Genomic DNA, 22480 nt, shown 5'->3' with positions numbered 1-22480 from the left:
AGTTAAGTTCAGTCTGAGTTAGCGTTGGCTACTTAATACATTGATCGCCATGTGTATCACAGGTGATAAACACGGTATGTTTCGCATACGCTTCGTGTATTATTTCTAATACCCAACGAATTTTCTTCATATCGCCACGTGTGTACGATCTGATACACAGGCTGGTATATTTAACACATCTTACCTGTAGTCGGGGCGCCGCAAAATCATATTGCAGCAGTAATTCTGGCGTCAGTTGAATACTTTCCTTTAACTATGTATTCCACCTACGCTTCGTGTATCATTTCTGATACAAATCCACGTGGCGCTTACAGTAAAATTTACAATAAATACTCTGGTGATCAATGTGTGAAGTTTAGCTTAGGTTACTTTAGTACTAATAAGTATAGCTTATGGTGTTTCCGGTTAGGTTCGTTTTGCTTAGCTAGGTGAGTTTAGTTAGAGCAGTTTAGTCTCTGATAAATTAACACATTCATGTGCTACACAAGGTGACTAAATAATTCATCAGATTTGAAAGAGTTATATTAAAAATTGTATAGCATTTACAATAACAGATGATACTTGAAAATATATAGAAACTGTCCAAGTTCCAGATATACTGTTAGAAATTTGTGATGTGGCTTCCTTTCGTCACATGAAACATATCTATGCGATGGTCTAGTTTTTTACATAGACACTCTAGCAAATGCCTACTAATCGTCGTAATATAATCCTGAAGCTTATCCTACATTCTCGGTAGTGGGGTAGATACACTGAGTCCTTCACGGTTTGGGTACAAAACCTCGCGGCCAGAACCTCGCGGCGACAACCTCGCGGACCAAAACCTCGCGGCCCAAAATCTCGCCAGGCCGAAACCTCGCCTGGCCAAAACCTCGCCGCCCAAAACCTCGCGAGACAAAATCTCGCCGGGCCAAAACCCCGCCTGGCCAAAACCTCGCCGCCCAAAACGTCGCGGGCCAGAATCTCGCGGGGCCAAAACCTCGCCTGGCGAAAACCTCGCCACCCAAAACCTCGCGGGCCAAAATCTCGCCAGGCCAAAACCTCGCGCCCCAAAATATCACCATACCCAAAATCTCGCCTGACCAAAATGTAAATGTTCCAACAGGTGATAAGGATGACGGTATAAAAGACGCTGTTTCAGAAGAAGTATCACGGGTATTTGACCAAGTCCCGCGATACCATATGAAAATTCTATTTCTGTATTAGAGGATTTCAATGTGAAGGTAGGGCGACAGGATGTTTTTAAACTGGTTATAGGGAAAGAAAGTCTGCATAAGGAAAGTAATGACAACTAACGAGGTTAGTTTCGTAAACTTTAGAACATCCAAAAACTTAAAATTTTAACAAAAATCTAATAATATTTATGAAAGTATGAAACAATATATGAGTTTTTATGACGTCCCTTGATTATGTCCTATAGGTTAAAGGAGACGTAGATGACCAGGATGAAGGAAATGATCGAATAAAGAAAGTGGAAGGAAACGGGAATAACCCGAGAAAGCCCACGCACACGATGTTTTGTATATTATTATTATTATTATTATTATTATTATTATTATTATTATTATTATTATTATTATTATTATTATTTGTAATGTGGAATTGCATATTAGGAAACACATTGGGTAAATTTTAAAGAAAAGTTTCATTCGCGGCGAGGTTTTGGCACGGCGAGATTCTGGGCGGCGAAGTTTTGGCCCGGCGAGATTTTGTCCCGCGAGGTTTTGGGCGGCGAGGTTTTGGCCACGCGAGGTTTTGGCCCGGCGAGATTTTGTCCCGCGAGGTTTTGGGCGGCGAGGTTTTGGCCACGCGAGGTTTTGGCCCGGCGAGATTTTGTCCCGCGAGGTTTTGGCCGGCGAGATTTTGGGCGGCGATGTTTCGGCCGCGAGATTTTGTCCGTATACCGTTCTTCACATGCCCTTAAAAGAAAAAAAGAACATAAAGTTCAGGTCGGGAGATCTAGGAGGCTATTGAAAAACATACATCAGATTGGGAGATCTAGGAGGCCATGGAAAAGGGCTTCATATCGGGAGATCTAGAAGGCCATGGAAAAAGTGCTTTAGATTGGGAGATCGAGGAGGCCATAGAAAAAGTGCATCAGATCGGGAGATCCAGGGTGCCACGGAAAAGTGTTTAGCATCGGGAGATCTAGGAGTCCATGCAAAAAAGTGCTTTAGATTGGGAGATCTAGAAGCATATTGAAAAAGTTTTTTCAGATCAGGTAATCTAGGAGGCCATGGGAAAAGCGCTAAGTCGTCTTCAGCACATCTCTACCAATTCGATGGCGTGGGAGTTCCTCGTTCAGGTAGCGACGCATGTCAATGTGTCATGGGAGTGGTGCATCATCAAGTTGGAGTAAGAAGTAATTGTGATCCTCTTTCACTTGCGCAAACAACTATAACTGTGAGTGAACTCAGTATCGTGTTATAAGCTGCATTTACGATCATTAGTAGGGATACACTAGAGCGCGTGTGACGCGAATGTACATATCGACTTCGAGGTAAGGTTTCTTGTAATCCCACGTACGGATATGATTTAAGATGCCATCTTGCAATCTCGTGTCCTCAACAAAGCATAAAAATCGCAAATAGAAAGTCAACCACGTGCTTTTAAGTTTGCCACATGAGATTTAATTATCTTCCTTAATTTCTTACATTTAACACCAGTATGTTAGATAATCCTTCTTGACTCAAAAGTAGGACCGATTGCATAAGTCCAGGATTTGTTATGAGCACTTTTATGTTTGTCATGAAAGTTCTTTCTCTTCCTTAACTTCTTATATTTAACAATTGTATGATAGATAATCCCGCTTGACTCAAAAGTAGGACTGATTGCATAAGTCCAGAATTTGTTACGAGCGTTTTTATGTTTGTCATGAGAGTTCTTTCTCTTCCTTGACTTCTTATATTTAACACCTGTATGATAGATAATCCCGCTTGACTTAAAAGTAGGACCGATTGCATAAGTCAAGGATTTGCTTCGAGCGTTTTTTATGCTTGACTCAAAAGCCGAACTGGTTACACAAATCAAGTGTTTGTTTCGAGCCCTCTTATGCAGTGGTCGAAGTGAGACGGTATGTGGTGGTATGCCATACCGCCTCTGGTTTTTCAGTGATCAAGACATACCATCACTGGAAAGTGGATTCTAATATACCTTTAATAAATCCTTTTTTGTACACAGTATTTGACGAATAGCTTTGCATGTCAAAAATTTAATTTCTTATTTAGAAATAATTTCTAAGTTGCCAACAATGACATTTTTGTTATTTTTCTAACTTTTTGTTTTTAAAATGAGGCTTTGTGCAGTGTATCCCTAAAATTAAGATCTTTGTAGCGATTGCTTTTAATTGAATCTGACGTTGTTCGTTAATGGAAGTTAAACATTTTTAATTTGGGGAAGTTTGTAGTAACAATAAAAAGCAACTCTCTTACATGCTTCCCAAATAAATTCATTTATCAGGAAGTTGATCCTCATAACATGACTTTCGCTGCATTTCTTGATTGCCTTACTAAAGCACAGTGGAAGCTAGGAGGCCAAATTTAAAGAACATACGGGGAGTGGTGGATTTGGTTATTCTATATGTACAGGTACGAAAGAAACTTTAAGTGCATTCAAATCTGAAAACTTGAGCATGGGCAGATTTAGGGGTTGTCTGCTGTGAAGAAGGCTGACCTCCCGGATGTCTGGAATACCCTTGACTCGGATGAGAGTCCGCGAGTTGTCCCACGAGAAATTGTTTAAAAATTGTTCATATAAAAATTCGGTTTTTGAACGTTTTCGTGTATTATGGATACTTACAATTCCCTATAAAACAACATAAGGAGGTATTTTTTTTATTTTTCTCAGAAAGTTGTTGGCGGGGGGAAAATTATCTCCATGTTCCCTTTCCCCGTGACTACGGAGAAGCTCTTCCATGGTTTTTGAGTCACAATGTAAATAGAAATGCAATCTTTCAGGCAACACACCCTCACTGTATTTCAACATTTAGATAGCCGGTTTTATTACGAGTCAAAATTGTAATCAAACATACCGCCTATGCTTTTTCTCCACTTCGAACACTGCTCTTATGTTTCCCATGAGAGTTAGTTCTCTTCCTTAACTTCTAATTCTTTAACTCCTGTATGTTAGATAATCCTGCTTGACTCTAAAGTACGGTCGATTGCATAAGTCAAAGGTTTCTTTCGAGCTCTTATATTTGTCATGGGAGTTATTTCTCTTCTTTAACTTCTTATATTTAACACTTGCATGATAGATAGATGCATGCTTGACTCAAAGTAGGACTGGTTGCATAAGTCAAAGGTTTGTTCCGATAGAAAACGAAGAATTTGTTCGCTTACAGTTAGATGACTGCAGGTGTTGAGTACCTCGTTATCTTTATTTTACAACCATTGCTTTATACACGGAAATATTCTTGTCTTTTCTTTGAAATAAATGAAAATTTTACTGATTTAATTTTAGTGTTCTCCTCTTCATTTCTATTTAAATTCTCGTTACGTCGTCAAAGTAATGGTTCATTATGAAATGACCAGAAATGGTTTCGTAACATCGAATCATTTCATGGACAGTAGTGAACAAAGATCTACTGATTAATTCGAAACAATAGGTAGTATTTGACAAAATATTCAAGACGGAGAAAACTATAGGCTAATATGTTTATGTTATTATGGACAATGGTATGATATCACTTTCTTTTATGACCAGATCTGCCTATTTATGTTATTTAGTTTAGACCAGACGTAAATATCTATGCTTTATACATACACTGAGAAAAATCCATTCTCCGGACAGCGGTATATTGTACAGACATAAGGAATCCTCTTGCTTACTACAGAAATTAGTATGGAACATACGTTATCCATATGCTGCATACGCACTGCCCTTACAAGGGAAGAGAGGGAGATTATATATCGAAGATGATTTATACACTAATGACGCCTATTACGAATTTGTAATAAAAATTTTCGAGTTATATTAACATATAGGGTGTCCAGAAAATCCGTTTTCACCAATTGAAATCGCAAACAATGAGACAGATGCCAAAACTGGAAAACAAGTTTGTGATCATTTTAAAAGTACAATGTATTAAAACAAAAATTGTTGTCGCAGGGCCACCCGCAGGGTCCCGGGCGGGGTTCAACCCAAAAATTACAAAAGGAAGGGGGTCAAGTCGCATATCGTTCGAAACCTCTTAGGAAATGAAAGAAGACGGAACAAGTCTAAACACTCTAAAATTACCCTGTGCCAAATGGCGGCCGGTTAAAATGTCAGCAAAAACGTCATTGTAAAGTCTATGGCCACCTCCCCCTCCCCCCCCCCCCAAAAAAAACTGAAACGGTGAGACAGATGTCAAAACAGGAAAACACGTGTGCCATCATTTCAAGAGTACAATGATTGAAAGTAAAAACATTCGTCTCAGTGTCCTTCACAATGTCCCAGACGGGGTCATACTCAAAATTTTCATATGGCAAGGGGGTCAAGTAGCACATTGTTTAAAGCTGTTATTAAATGAAAGCAGATGGAACAAGTATGAACGCTCTACGATAATACTGTGCAAACATCTTGTATTTTAGTTATTGTTTCTGTATCCGGGTTTTCACTTTAATTCTTGTATTCAACGGAAAGAAAGGAAATGCCCCTACTGTGAGATTTTGCTCTTTGAGCCCAGTAATGTCTAAATAAATAAAAAATATAATAAAATTAAAGCAAATTAAGAAATTAAGAAAAGAAACGACAACATTTGACACCTTTGAGTATAGAACTGACTAGTTAACATATAATGTACAACCACGAACATAAATAATATTATATTCCCAAAATCATTAAACGATGAAAAATTTTAAGGGATTCTATGTCGCTGGTTCTCATGAACAGTTGACCATTGTACTTTATTAAAAGGGGGATTATTATATTCCCAAAATCATTAAACGATGAAAAGTTTAAAATTATTATACACTCATATACTTTGTAATGTCTCCTTGTAAAAGTTCTATTAAAGAACAAGGTTAACAACACAATCAAGATAAAAACTTTCAAAGTGATGGTATCAAGTATATTCAAGGTGATGGTGTCAAAACATATAAGATAAAAACTTTCAAGGTGTCTATTTTGAAAGAAATTGAAAAAACATATTTTCCAGCATAAACAGTGCCTTGCTAAAACCAAAATAGTTTTGTGATACTATAAAACCAGGCATTTTAAAACAATTCATTCATTCGACCTACGCCTGCTAATAGTGTGGTTTGGCATATTCAATCTGCATCCAGGATGAACCAACCAGGACTGACAGTCGTGAAGAAAGGCCTGAGTTTGTGAGTATATGCTCTGTGCTGTTGAACTTTTGCATGACATATTGTCGTGAAAGGAGGACTACGTAACATTAAAAACACACGAGAGTATCAGGGATTTCTCCTTGATAGACCCCAACCATTGTACTTCTTATATTTTATATCATGATATTGTAAATATTGTTTGTTTCTATATCGTTAAGGTGACGGTTTTAATAAATACCACAAATATATGACATATTATGACATATCCTTTTATTAGCATTCTGATTACTTAACGTGACAATTGTTTGTTGCTATATTCAAATAATATGATACTAATTAATTTATTTTAATATAGCAACAATCAATTGTCACGTTAAGTAATTAGAATGCTAATAAAAGGACAAGTGTCATACATTTGTGGTATTTATTAAAACCGTCACCTTAACGATATAGAAACAAACAATATTTACAATATCATGATATAAAATATAAGAAGTACAATGGTTGGGGTCTATCAAGGAGAAATCCCTGATACTCTCGTGTGTTTTTAATGTTACGTAGTCCTCCTTTCACGACAATATGTCATGCAAAAGTTCAACAGCACAGAGCATATACTCACAAACTCAGGCCTTTCTTCACGACTGTCAGTCCTGGTTGGTTCATCCTGGATGCAGATTGAATATGCCAAACCACACTATTAGCAGGCGTAGGTCGAATGAATGAATTGTTTTAAAATGCCTGGTTTTATAGTATCACAAAACTATTTTGGTTTTAGCAAGGCACTGTTTATGCTGGAAAATATGTTTTTTCAATTTCTTTCAAAATAGACACCTTGAAAGTTTTTATCTTATATGTTTTGACACCATCACCTTGAATATACTTGATACCATCACTTTGAAAGTTTTTATCTTGATTGTGTTGTTAACCTTGTTCTTTAATAGAACTTTTACAAGGAGACATTACAAAGTATATGAGTGTATAATAATTTTAAACTTTTAATCGTTTAATGATTTTGGGAATATAATAATCCCCCTTTTAATAAAGTACAATGGTCAACTGTTCATGAGAACCAGTGACATAGAATCCCTTAAAATTTTTCATCGTTTAAGACCTTTATAACCATGGGGCTAGTGCACAAAAGAAAGAAAAAAAAACACTAGAGGAAGGAGGCACTAGTAAACACACAAGAGAAAAAAAATCACTAAAACTGCTGGGTCCGTGTAGATGTCGAGCGTGATCCCAATGGTATATCCGGGAAGGCTGGAACTCTGGGAAATCCTGATCGTGGTGGTGCGGCACGTCGAGAGTCAAGGGCTATCTCCTGGAAGTCTGCTATATGGAAGGCGTGATCCTTGAAACAAAATGGACAGCAGTTTGTGGTCAGGAAGTCGTGAGATCCATCATCCAGAAAAAACTGCGACTGGTAGGCATCATCCATGGAAACGGGTAGCAAGATGATGGGTAGCCAAGGTGCGTTTGTGAAAAAAGGCCGGGTGCAGAAAAGAAATTACATGACAGGAGGCACTGAATTACTTGTTAAAGACCATTGTGAAAACGTTTAAAAAAAGGACTAAAAGAAAGAAGAAAAGGGAGAAGAGAAAATTAGGAAGAAGAGTAATACTATTGCAAAAGGAACGTACAAAGAACAAAAGGAATTACGTAAAAATATGTATAATGGCGAACTGAAATGAAGAAGGCACCTGATCAATCTGAGGGAGATGCGGATATTCCGGGGTGTGTGACGTTAGTATGGTCGTTGATAGCGAAAGATTTCGTTACAGTAGAAGAAGTATAGAAATGAAGAGTGAATTTGCCTTTAAGTAGGACAAATATATATATATATATATTACTGAGACGTAGTATATTCCTGGCCAAGGTACCATAAGTTGACCTGGAAGACAAATGATTCGGCAGAAACTGCGTGAGGTTGCCAGTTGTGAGCAAAAGGAGCTTGTATACGGGTGGCGAGAAAAAAAGACACGAGTGGCAATGGTAATTAATGTGTACCGTTCGCGAATGTGTGGTGGTGGTTTTGTGTTTTATTATCATCATAATGAGAGGGTTTGTTAAGGTGTGTGGAACGAGGAATGAAAATGGCGGAGGACAGAGTACGAGGTAAGTACCAAAAAATTGTTTGATTTAGTAATTAGATTGCCTAATTTCTGTTTTTTTTTTTGTCACGTAATTGTGATATATTGACTGTAATATATGGATATGACATGTATGGGTGTGGGATGAGAGAAAGCATTTCCTCCTAGCGACCTTAGTGATATCATGTGGGTCGGGCCAGCCGTTCCCAAAAAAGGACGCAAGAAGGAAATGAGATGGAGAGTCTTTCCTTACGCGTCTAGGAAAGATAATGATGTAAGTAATGAATGATGCCGGTATATTGCTTATGGGGAGAAGGAAAAGCGTAGAGTTTGTTATGAGCGTAGCTAGGAGTCGTTACACGGGAGAAACAGTGTACGTACAGCGGGTTGCCTAAAAACAGGAGACGAAGCATATGCAATAATAATGAACTACCGGAAGAAAAAAAAATGCCGTACTGGAGAAGTATTGTCTGTAATGTGTGTTGCCTACCTGTAACTGTAATTATGGCATAACGAGAGACAAAGTCGAAAGTTTTGCCAGTGTGGTACTACAGAAAGGGATCATGTTTCACTAGGAACGTTAAATTAGATAATCAAAACATAACGTGAAATGTAATTGGTAGTTGGGTTTTGAAGTAATGTGTGGTCGGATCCTATTTAGAGGTACTGAGAAAGCGCTTGTACTTATACTCAAATTCGGGGTCTGGGTTTGTAGGCGGGATGTACAGTTTCAAACGAGTCTTAGCAATGACCGTTGGTTTTCCATCAATATCTAAAAGATACTCATCAGCTGAGACATTCGAAATCACTTTGTAGGGTCCCTTATAAAGACGGGATAATGGCTTACAAGTGTTAGGTTTTGTTGAGGTATCTAAGACCATAACTAAACTGTCAGGGAAGAACTGTGTTGGATTTTTGGCCTTCTTAATGCGCTTCTTCAGATCAGTGAAAACTTGGTGTTTTCGAAATTCAACTAGGTCCCTCATTTCTTTGAGTGCAAGTAGGCGATCATTAGTATTCAAAGTTTCTTGTTGAACGTGTAGCAAATTGTCTAATGGTAAAGTGGGATGAACGCCATAGAGGAGAAAATGAGGAGATAGACCAATGGAAGTTAAGGGTGATTTATTCAGAGCCGCTGTGGCATGCGCAAGGAAGCGAGGCCAAATTTTCTGGTTGTCTTGGCAAAGAAATTTGAGACTCGTTTGCAAGGAGCCTAATCTTTGTTCGACTGTGCCAAGAGAACGATGTTGATAGGGTAGGCCGTACTTAACTGTTATGTTAAGAGACTTAAGGAAGTTTAACGATACTGTAGACCGGTGTGAACTCTGAAGATCTAAGTAGATTGTGCAAGGAGTATTATATGGAAGAATGATATGGTTTGTGATGAAATTGATGAAGTTGTCGCTGTTTGGAGTTGTAATGGGATGAGTAATGGTGAATCCAGTACAGTGGTCCGTAGCTGTATAAAAGTATTGGAAACCTTCGGGATCGCTGGGTATTAGCTTGCCTGCTAGGTCCAAAGAAAAGGTTTCAAATAGGCCTGACTGAGGAAAACACTGAATTGTTGGGTTATTAGGCATGTAATTGCGTTTAAAGATGGCGCATCCTTTACATGATTTAAGTTTCTAAGCTAGCCATGATTTTAGGCGCGGAAAGAAATACTTGTATCGCAACATCCAATACATCTTGGTAAAACCTATGTGAGTCATTGAGTCATGATACTCATCGAATAAAGCTGGTTTAAGACTGTCGGGTACGCAGAGCAGTAATCGAGAGTTAGGTACTCGGTACAGTTTTTTGTAAAGTATGCCTTTCTGAAAACGTATTGTTTGTTGAGACGTTGGAATGAAGGATCTGTCTCGTCTCGTTTGTTGAGAGTTTCGATAATTTTGGAGAAGAATTTATCTTCACCCTGTAGGCGAGATAGGTCCAAGTTGTTATCGATAGTTAGAAGTACAGAATCAGGCACAACCTCATTGTCCATGTCTATTGTGTCTTGCGTAAGAGGAGCAGGATGCCTACTAAGATAATCAGCTATGGGGTTCTGATGGCTTTTTGCATGTTTGATTGTAAAGTCAAATGTATTAATGTAGTTTAACCATCTCAAAATTTTTGGAGATGGAACAATTGTTTTCCGAACAGCAAGAAGAGAAATATTGTCAGTAACTAGGGTGAAATGGTGGCCTAACAAATATTTTTCTAATTTTCGGAGAGAAAAGTACACTGCATATAATTCTTGATGGAAGATTGGAAGGGGGGAAACGGTTTTGGGATGTCTGGAAGAGACATAGCAAATAGGTTGCACAACGTTAGTTGTGAGATCTTTCTGTAATATCACCGCCCCGACGCCTTCTGATGCGGCGTCTGTCATGAGAATGTGGCGTGTATTGCGGGTGGAATATAGAGCAAGTACGGGGGGTGAGATTAGAAGTTTCTGCATTGTTTCAAACGCTTGAACGCGCTCAGGAGTTCAGATGAGCTTTTTAGGGTTGTTTGACAGAGCCTGATAAAGGGGTGCAAGAATGATGGAAAAAATTTTGAAAAAACGTCGGAAAAAATTTGCACTGGCTAACCAGCTTTTGAGACTTTTGAGAGTGGCCGGTCTGGGTGCCTGAGCTAAAGCTGAAATCTTATCAGGGTCAGGTTGTAGAGTGTGATTGTCAATAATATGGCCTAAACATTTAATTCTTTTTGATCCGAAAACTGATTTTTTAATGTTAAAGAGCAGAGAATGTTTGGCAGCTTGCTGAAAGAAGGCACGAAGCACAATCATCATCTGATCGAACGAATCTGCGTGGACATACATGTCGTCAACGAATGATGTAATATTGTTGGGGAAGATGTCACTATAAATGGTTTGAAGAGCTTGTTGAAGTAAAATGGAGCCATTTTTGAAACCCTGAGGAACAGATGTCAACTGAAGGTGATTGAAGGGGAGAGAAAGACCCTTAATGGAGAACGCAGTGGCCGGTCTGTCCTTGGAATCTAAGTCTAATTGATAGAAACTGGAGTGTAAATCAAAGGAGTTGAACCAAACTGAGTCAGAAAGAGACTCTAGAACGTCCTGTATATCTTCTAAAGGAGAAGCTATTGTTCTGGAACGGGAATTAAGGCCCCTGACAAGTAAACCTTACGTTTGGGTGAATCGAGTTGCTGACTGAGACACATATGAGAAAGTAGTACTAAATGTGGTCAGTATTTCAGTGAAGTTGTAGGTGCGAAGCTCCAGGGGTTTAGGAGATACAGCTACCAGAACATCACATGGAACTACAGAATAGTCTTCATACAGTTGGAGGTTAAAGCTCTGTAAGACCTCTTGTAACGACAAAAGGTGAATAACAAATATATGGGTACATATTAGGATTAGGGGGAAGTCATATAGTAAGGGTACACCTGACGGCGGCCATCTTGAAATCCTCCATTTTGAATTAAGGTTAAGTTTTTAAAATAGGAATAGGGTCATGTGATACATGATTTAAGTCGCAAATTTAATCACAAGAACAATGGTGACATTAATTTTGATTTACACGCAATTGGTAAAAAGTTACAGGGAAATTAAATATTGTTGCAGCATATGTATTAGTCCTTTACCCCACCTTGTAAATTTTGTGTTAAGATAATAATTAAATAAAAAGCAGGTGGATAAATATTAGGTCTATGGTAAGAGTTCCCTGATGGCAGCCATGTTCAAATCCGCCATTTTGAATCAGACAAAAGTTTTAAATAGCAAGCGAGAAATAGATGTGAACAGGATACAAGAAAAACAACGGAATGACGTGCAAGTACAGCATCAAACAACTAACATTGTAACGCCACCATTGTATTTCTGATTAACTTCTAGCCCGAAGTCATCTATTGCATTACTCTATTCCCATTTAATTTTGTGCTGGTTAATGATAAAGCAAAAATTGTTATACCGTTGGATTTATGGTAAAATTTGCTATTAATAAGGTGTTACTGTTATGCGTTTTGTTTAAAACTTGTCTGATTCAAAATGGCGGATTCGAACATGGCCGCCATCAAGGCAACTCTACCATAGACCTAATATTTATCCACCTGCTTTTTATTTAATTATTATCTTAACACAAAATTTACAAGGTGGGGTAAAGGACTAATACATATGCTGCAACAATATTTAATTTCCCTGTAACTTTTTACAAATTGTGTATAAATCAAAATTAACGTCACCATTGTTCTTGTGATTAAATTTGCGACTTAAATCATGTATCACATGACCCTATTCCTATTTTAAAAACTTAACCTTAATTCAAAATGGAGAATTTCAAGATGGCCGCCGTCAGGTGTACCCTTACTATATGACTTCCCCCTAGTCCTAATATGTACACATATATTTGTTATTCACCTTTTGTCGTTACAAGAGGTCTTACAGAGCTTTTACCTCCAACTGTATGAAGACTATTCTGTAGTTCCATGTGATGTTCTGGTAGCTGTATCTCCTAAACCCCTGGAGCTTCGCACCTACAACTTCACTGAAATACTGACCACATTTAGTACTACTTTCTCATATGTGTCTCAGTCAGCAACTCGATTCACCCAAACGTAAGGTTTACTTGTGAGATCAAAAACGGCCCTTAGCTCAGTTTTCGAATTTGGTTTTAAAACAAATAATATGTTATTTCTGTACTGAGAATCTGATTGTTCAAACACTCCTTGATTACTGAGGCGTAGGACGAGTTCTCTTGCTCGCGGTCTAAGTCTATGTGGAATTACGAATTGGGGGGACTGAAAGGGAACGTCTAATTCTAAGTCTAACGTGGCCGAAAAGGTGGGTATTTTTGTAAAATCATTGTAGTGCCATTGAAAAAGAAAAGCATATTCAGAAAGTAGCGCCTTCATTTGAGCAGTTTGATGTTCGTTCATGTCAGTAGTATAGTAGTTAGTATCCCCGCCTGTCACGCGGGAGACCGGTGTTCGATTCCCCGCCGGGGAGCCATAATATGATACTAATTATGTTATTTGAATATAGCAACAATCAATTGTCACGTTAAGTAATTAGAATGCTAATAAAAGGACAAGTGTCATACATTTGTGGTATTTATTAAAACCGTCACCTGAACGATATAGAAACAAACAATATTTACAATATCATGATATAAAATATAAGAAGTACAATGGTTGGGGTCTATCAAGGAGAAATCCCTGATACTCTCGTGTGTTTTTAATGTTACGTAGTCCTCCTTTCACGACAATATGTCATGCAAAAGTTCAACAGCACAGAGCATATACTCACAAACTCAGGCCTTTCTTCACGACTGTCAGTCCTGGTTGGTTCATCCTGGATGCAGATTGAATATGCCAAACCACACTATTAGCAGGCGTAGGTCGAATGAATGAATTGTTTTAAAATGCCTGGTTTTATAGTATCACAAAACTATTTTGGTTTTAGCAAGGCACTGTTTATGCTGGAAAATATGTTTTTTCAATTTCTTTCAAAATAGACACCTTGAAAGTTTTTATCTTATATGTTTTGACACCATCACCTTGAATATACTTGATACCATCACTTTGAAAGTTTTTATCTTGATTGTGTTGTTAACCTTGTTCTTTAATAGAACTTTTACAAGGAGACATTACAAAGTATATGAGTGTATAATAATTTTAAACTTTTCATCGTTTAATGATTTTGGGAATATAATAATAAGTAGAGGTTGGAGCCATAAGAAATAAAGACCTTTAGTTATTTATGTTTATGACTGTACAATAGTGGTACTTATGCTCGTTATCTGGTTATCAATTATAAAAGATTCAAACAAAAAAAAAAATTCTTGCACTAGGGTCAGTGAATACGTGCAAATGTCTCAGAATGGCAACAAGTGCCGATTACAAAATGGAAAGTGAATGTACTCGGAGAATCGAAATGAAGATGTACATTTTGATAGGCCGCCATTTTACACAGGGTAATTTGAGAGGATCGAGACTTGTTCCGTCTTCTTTCATTTCCCAACAGCTTTATTTGACCTTCCTTGTCATTTGAAAATTTTGAGTCAGACCCCGTCTGGGACCTTGTAAAGGACCCTGGGACAAATATTTTTACTTTCAATCATTATATAGTTTTGAAAAGATTACACACATGTTTTTTTCTTTCTTGACATCTGTCTTACCGTATCAGTTTTTTTGAGGTGGCCATAGACTGTACAATGATGTTTTAGCTGACATTTTGACCGGCCGCCGGTTTGCACAGGGTAATTTTTGGAGAGTCGAGAATTGTTCGTCTTCTTTCATTTTCCAAGAAGTTTCGAACGATGTGCTACTTGACCCCCTTAACTTTTGTAATTTTTGAGTTAGACCCCGCCTGGGACCCTTCGGGTGGCCCTGGAACAACAATTTTTGCTTTGATACGTTGTACTTTTAAAATGATCAAACACGTGTTTTCCAGTCTTGGCATGTGTCTCATCGTTTGCGATTTCAAGGCGTGGAAACGGATTTTCTGGACACCCTGTATATTCATATAACTCGCACAGTATATGCATTCATAAAATTTTTATTACAGTTTCGTAATAGGCGTCCTTAGTGCTTTTGATTGGTATATAAACCATCTTCCATTTCGATATATAATCTCCCTCTCTTCCCTTAGATGTTATATCATGCCTTTGCAGGATGCCTGATATCTAACAGTTTTCCGCATATCACATGCATATACTTATGTTACATCACTCAGCTATATGTTATATATGTCCATTTGTATGCGAGATCCTGACTACCTATATTGTTTCATACGGAAAGTACGTACAGATGGAACACTTATACAGAAAGTATTATAAAATATGCCTTTTCAGTTATACGTTTGTTGTGCGGTAAGTCCAAAAACTACAGGAATTACGCATATAACCTGCCTTTTTTAAGTACGCCATCTACATTTTTTCCCCAGTATAGAAAATAAAGGATACGCCATTGTGAAGGAGTGTATATTCGTTTAAAAGAAATTTTGTAAAAGATATTTTGTAAAAAAATAAGAAGGTAAATGTTAAAATATTTTCGAAAAATACATAAATGCGCATATATCGTATTCTGTGTTATGACATTTTGAACTGCTAATTAGTGAATTACCGGTACGTTTCAGTAATTCTTTAGTACATAACGAACTGTGAACTGACATTACCGTTATGTTATAAAACAAAATGTTATCTTCCACTAATTATTATCAACATGAAATATTGTATTTGGAAGAGGGTAACCGCGTGAAAAACATCCTGGTGGCACCAATTCATAGTTGAGGATATCTGTCGTGGTAATACATGAGAAAAATCAATACATAGACAGAGGAAATGGGGCAGAGTTTCTGCCTAGAATAGAATCCAAATTACATGAGCTGCCACCGGGAATCGAACCAACGATAGAATAGAATGCGCGAGTGTTAACCATACAGCAACGAAGAAGTTCTTCGTGAAATGAAAAAATCAGTTTAACGTCCCAAGATTATGTTCTTTAGGCTAAGGGAGACGATGATTAAAGCAAGTGAATAATGATGGAAGTATTGGTGGAATAAGGATACGGAAGAAACGGGAGTATCCCGAGAAAACCCACGGACACAATGATATCCACACAAACCAGGAGCGGATCCATGAGGAAACTTTTCTCATCCCCCCCAAGGGATCCCCCCAGAAGAGGAAACTTTTCTTATTTTATATATATAAATAAAACCCATCCCAAAGTTTGGAGCCCTTAAAAGTAGCAGTATGACAACCCACGGCCCCCCAGAAGTCGGTCCTGGATCCGCCCCTGACACAAACCTACTTGGTCTTAGATTATACCAGAAACCCCACGCACCAGAGGTGAGCGCTCTGCCACTGAGCCACCGTGACCCCCAAGAGGTTCTTCCTATTGATGGTCATTTGTTGTATACGTTTTCTTGCTGTACGTACCTAAAGCCTGTGACAAATATCTTGGCATTTCAGCTAAACGAATAAAACGCAAGCTCTGGCGCGACATTGCCAAGTAGTAAAGGGGTGTAGCTATTGCTCAGCAAACAAACTACAGCGCGATCAGGTGACAGGAGACAGACGTGGATGTGTACAAAATAAACGTGGCAATACCGCTGGCCTCTCATTTGCTAGCAGCATTTAAAGGGAACTTAGAGCGCCGCCTTCAAATGCCAAGATGTTTGTCACACCGTTTAGCTCTTTCGTAGTTACAGGTGACAGCTGGCATTATGTGAAGGAACAAAGAAGTATCCATGTTTTATTGGATTAAGCTTTACAATAGGGTCTAATTATTTACTGCAGTACTCGGCTAATTAGTAATTCATGTTTAACAAAACGGTTTCTTCTCCATATCCAATTATATGTAGACTACAGTCACTTAAGATCCCTGGTTCGATTCCAACTTCCCGTCAAATGATTATCTGGTAGATAAACACTGTATGTGTGTTTATGCTTTCTCTGGTTTCTCCTGTTTCCTCACACTTGACTTCATTAAATCATTATTATTCATCTCAGCCGCTCACCCAGAAATTTTTGTTGGCAGGGGGGTCCGGGCTTGGGGGGAGGGTCCAATACTAAAAGCCGCACTGCGTCTACATAGTATTGAACGAGTATTGCTCTGCACCCGAAAAGACGATAAAAAATTGTAAAATATTTCCACCGATATTTTCAGAAAAAAATTATAGAATTAGATTCTTTCTATAAAAAAAAAGTAGAGATCAAAATTTCATGCTAAATCAATAATTTCCTTGTTAGACAAGTACAGTTTTATTGAGAAAGTGCACAAATGTATGTTAAGTAAAGAAGTTTTTTGGAGGCTCCAAACCAGGCCCGTAGCAAGCCCTAAAATGTAGGGGGGCCCGGCTGAAGTTAGGGGGGGGGGCTGATCCAACCATATGATAGTTCATCACCATTTTATAGTTCTTTTGCAAGCCTACTGTAAAAATTTTAGGGGGCGAGCAAAAATTTAGGGCCCCCCTAGATACGGGCCAGCTCCAAACCCGGTGGAACCTCCATGGGCACGCCCCTGATTCATCTCATTATCACCGTCTCCCTTAGCCTTAGAACATAATCGTGCAACTTTAAACTGAAAAGATAACACTTATTTAAGAATCACCCTGTATGTTATAAAATAAAGCAATTTATAGATTCAGTTTTATTTCAGTGATTTTAGGAGTCAAAATAATATTTTAAGCTAAACTCAATCATTTTTGCCTTTTTATAACTTTTCATCAGTTAATAGGGATTGACAGCAAAAATAGAACATGTATATTGAATGCGTCCTCTCGTACATGTATTTCTGCAGTTGTATTTTTTTTTTTTTACTTTTTTTGTTTTCAAATAAAAGCAAAAATTATTTATGGTTCATGTGAACTTGCATTATCACGTCGAGAAAAGCAAAATGCAATTGATCGTAAATAATACCCAAAAAAAATATGTTTTAAAAAGTAGGAATAGAAACATATTAACAACAGAAACAAACAAAAAAAAATATGGTTATGGAGCATGACGGGAGTAGGGGGGAGTGAGAAGTGATGTTGCTAACAAGATGAATTTGACATGTGAATTTAGTGAGAGAGTATGGGGTTAACGTGTATCCGTAATGAAGCGAGTTTACTGATTTAGCCGTTAGATGGAGTTAAATGCAACCATGATTGACAGCCTGGATTACGTTGGTACACAAACTCAACATGTAGAATGATGGTTGGGTATTGAACTGCAAAGTTAGGGTGGGGGTGGACGAAGGGGGGTAATCAGTTTGGCGGGTTGTCAATGAAAGGGATTTTGCTGCAACTACAAGATGACTTTTCTAACTTAAAAAGGATAAAATTTTGTAGTGTTTTTTTTTAAACAACTATTTCTTTCTCTGATGAAGGTTTTTTTCTCTCTTTTTACGAATGGCCAATTGATTGGTAAGATTTCTACGCAGATACGAGAGTTGAAGCTCAGCTACGCCTGACAGGGTGTGCCTGAACGCATCTTGAAAGCTGTCTCTTAAAACCGGGCTATCATCACCTTCCCGTCGAACGGTGTGTCGTCCAGTGAATCGCTGAAGCAGAAACGAATGGAATGATGGGAGTGAAAGCAGCAAAACTCCAAGCGAAGGAAGAAAAGTTTGGTATCCTAACATGGCAGACACAAACCAATTCAACCGGAACTTGTAAAGATGGAGCAGACATGTGTTCGTTTTATGAGAAAGTTTGACGTCGCTGAGTGTATACCGATATGTATATATAGAAATACATTACATAGTATATCAGTGGGGTATTTAAGGGTCAACCCATTCCTTCACCATAGGTGGAACTACCAAGGAGGCTATGGGGCGCGGTGACTCAGTGGTAGAGCGTTCACCTCCGGTGCTTGGGGTCCCTGGTTCGATCCCAGCTCGCGCCGTGTGTACTTTGTGGTGAACAAACACTGTGCTCTTGGGTTTTCTCGGGGTTCTCCCGCTTCGTTCATCACCGGACCGGAAGAGAGCACAGTGCTCTCTTCCCGTATCGTTGCACTGTTCTTCTTCTGTCTATTTACAAGTTTTCATTATTGAGTCTTAGGGGAAGACAGTTATATTTTTCCGATTGGGCAAGTGTTTAGATACCACTGTTCGATTTTTAGTTAAACAAGAATTTTAGGAACTCTAAAAAAAATGGATCAAAAGATTGCGGTCTTGGCCAAGAATTTTGGGAGTGATCAAAAAATGCATCAAAAGATTGTGATCATGGCCAATAATTAATTTTTGGATCAGGGACCACAAAATTTTTGAACGGCCCTAAATCGAGTTTTCGTATTTTGTACGAAATATGCACATCATATTGAGCTAAGGAGATAATTTGGGTTTGGCTACACCGTATGTAGTTCTCCAGATATAAAGCGTACAAGAATTTTTTGATTGAAATAAGTATAACCTGTATTGGATCTTTTTGATCCAAAAAGTATTGAGAATTAAAAAAAAAGTCCATGTGTTTGTGTTTCATTGCTAGCAAAGGCTTATAAGTAATTAAGCTGCAACACCAGTAAACAACAGCGATTTATTATAACATTTAAAATTAAAGGATTTTAAAATTTATACTAATTTAAATATAAAAATGAATAAATATTAATCTATAGCAAATCATTAACAAATTACAATATTAAATTATTATTTGCATGTAAATATATTTGATTTACTATAAAACGTAAGATTAAACTGAGAACGAGCTAGTTACGTTTACGAATATGCTCGCTTTTGTTTAGAATTACACGAGTAAATTGTGTATAATACTATAATAGAATATCATGAGTTTTGATAATTAGAATAGTCTTTTTAGGTACGTATTTAGTTGCAATAGAACATAGAAAATATTATATAATTTAAAATAGATTTCTAATGTAATAAATTTTCACCGATCTTTATTACATGATAGTGTCGAGTTAAAACATTTAAAGTTTGTGTTTTGAAAAGTAATGAGGGGAGAATGGGCATACAAAAGTCAATGAATGGTACGTACCAATCTAGAAGGAATCTGAAGTGAAAGATCACAGATGTGAAGGAGACAAGTAGAGAAAACTAAAGATCCTGAAAGAATGAAAATGAGGGCGAGAAAGGGGGGTCTCAGAAGATAATGTACTGAAAGGTCCTTGCAATTTTCAAATGTAAGGGGCCATGCCTCACCTGCTCCCTTGCTGAGCAAAATACTCTATAGTTACCTTAATGGATATAGTCCAAAATTATAACTCTTTAAGTTTTAATTTCTGTGTAACTGAAATTACGCCCGAATTTGATACATATATTAGTTGTTGGATGATATCAAGCTGATGAAAATAACATGTTTGAGCATAAATTGTAATGAATAGTTTTCAAAAAAGAATGTAAGGTATGTGAATGATGATGGAAGAATTTTTGGAATGAGAATGTGGAAAGAAATGGGTTTACCCCCGAGAAAACCCACAGAAACGACGTTCACCACCACAAACTTACTTCCCGGAGATCGAACTAGGGACCCCATGCACGAGAGATAAAGCGCTCTACCACTGAGAAATCGTGCTCTCGTTGCTATTAACAATTGGCAATTATTGTTCTGTTGGAAAAGAACATTAATTTATTTATGTATTTGGTCTAGGAATTAATTCGTGCAGTTGGTACGCACACATTGAAGCTGTAGTACAAACACAAAATACATAAATACCTTAAGAAAAATATTGTCCATCGCTAGTCACCACTTTCGCCCATCTGTCAGGCAATGTACGGATTCCGTGGCGAAAGAAGTCCTCATCCTTGGAAGCGATCCAGTCAGAGACCCATGTTTCGATATCTTCTGAAGAAGTAAACCGCTGTCCAATCAAATCGTTGTTCATGCAATCGAACAAGTAGTAGTCCGAAGGAGCAACGTCTGGTGAATACGGCGGGTGCGGTAAAACTTCCCATCCGACATTTTCTAAATAGGTTTTGACCGGTTTTGCGACATGTGGGCGAGCGTTATCATGTTGAACAATAAGTTTATCATGTCTGTTCTCCCATTCTGGTCGTGTTCTGGCCAGAGCTTGCTTCAAACGCATTAATTGTCGTCGATAACGTTCTCCATTCATAGTTTCACCCGGTTGCAGCAGCTCATAGTACACCACACCTTTCATATCCCACCATATGCACAGCATAACCTTTGCACAGTGAATATCTCGTTTTGGTTGTGATGGACCTGGTTCACCTGGTTTCACCCAGGCCTTTTTTCGTTTAGGGTTCTCGTAATGGATCCACTTCTCATCACCCGTAATAATTCGATGCAGAAACCCCTTTCTGCTCTGTCGTTGAAGCAGCAATTCGCAAATGGTTTTTCGTCTTTCAACGTCTCTGTCTTTCAATTCATGTGGAACCCAATGTGACATCTTTTGAATCATTCCCATGGCTTTCAAGCGTTTGGAGACTGTTGTTTGATCAACGCCTAATGCTGCTGCAAGTTGTTCCTGCGTTTGACATGAATCCTGCTCGAGCAATGCTGTCAATTCTTCGTCTTGAAATTTTTTTGGCTGTCCAGCTCGCTCTTGGTCTGCCAAGCCGAAATCACCACTTCTAAACCGTGCAAACCACTTCTGACACGTTCGCTCAGCTAGAGCATGGTCACCATACACTTAGGGATGCATTCGAGTCGAGTCGAGTCGAGATTTAAGTCTGTCTCGACTAGTCTCGAGAAAATGTTGTCTCGACTCGTGTCTCGACTCGAAAATATGTTTCTGTCTCGACTCGTGTCTCGACTCGACAGTCTCTGTCTCGACTCGACTCGAATTCGAGTCGAGACGTCTCGAAATTCGAGTCGAGACAAAATGTACGAGTTAAAATATACGCACACATCAGCCAGACCATCATGACTACCTACCTAATTGTCAGTATGTCGACTTTTGGCATGGATAAAAACGGCGACACGTCTTGGCATACACGCAATGATCCTTGATAGATCGCTGGAGAGAGCTGGCACCACATGTGCTCACTCAGTCACCTAATTCCCGTTAATTCCGGAAAGGGGGGCGATGTGTTCTGACGTCACGTTCAATCACATCCCACAAGGGACATCACTCAAATGTCCGGTTCCAATTTCAATGAAACTTTTTTTGCTGATAGAAGGCATGTATGCATCATTACTTGTGATGACAAATTTTTGCCATGGTGCATGTTTTCTATTTTTTTAATAACTTTTAAGAGTTGTGATGTGGTTATTAGAGATTACTACAGAAGTCCCTTACTACCCTTTGTAAACGGAGCGTTAATGAAGGAAAGTGAAGAAAAACCATGTGGATACATATAAGTCCTGGGGGGAAGTCGTATGGTAGATATGACCTTGATGGCAGCCATCTTGAAATCCACCATTTTGAATTAAGGTCAAGTTTTCAAAATGGGAATAGGGTAATATGATACATAATTTCGGGCTAGAATTTAATTAGAAAAATAATGGTGAGATTAGTTTTAAGATACACCCATTTGGGGGAAAGTTACCGGCATATTAATTGTTTTTACTTACTGTGTGCGTAAGACCCTTCTTACTTTCGTCTCAAGACCTGTAAATCGATCGCAACGGCAGAGCCCGGTTTCGCACTAGTGTTTAGAAATCTTTAAACAAACTTGAGGCAATATTTGTGGATTATTGTATTGTATTTTGCCTTTAATTAAATTTGAACCCACTTCATGATCTTGTGTAAAATATCACTAAAAGAGAAT

The 22480-nt window shown here is 38.2% G+C and overlaps 1 protein-coding gene across 1 annotated transcript; it reads right to left on the bottom strand.

Moving 5' to 3' along the window:
* Positions 1 to 9012: 9012 nt before the first annotated feature.
* On the bottom strand, positions 9013 to 9939 carry LOC145679625 (uncharacterized). The gene has a single exon (XM_081750201.1). The coding sequence runs from the start codon at positions 9937 to 9939 to the stop codon at positions 9013 to 9015; it is 927 nt and encodes a 308-aa protein (XP_081606327.1).
* Between the last annotated feature and the right edge of the window lie 12541 nt (positions 9940 to 22480).

The sequence above is a fragment of the Thermobia domestica genome, chromosome 2, assembly GCF_964235325.1.
Source record: "Thermobia domestica chromosome 2, izTheDome1.hap1.1, whole genome shotgun sequence".
Classification (NCBI taxonomy): Eukaryota; Metazoa; Arthropoda; class Insecta; order Zygentoma; family Lepismatidae; genus Thermobia; species Thermobia domestica.
This window is presented reverse-complemented; position numbering and strand designations above follow the sequence as displayed.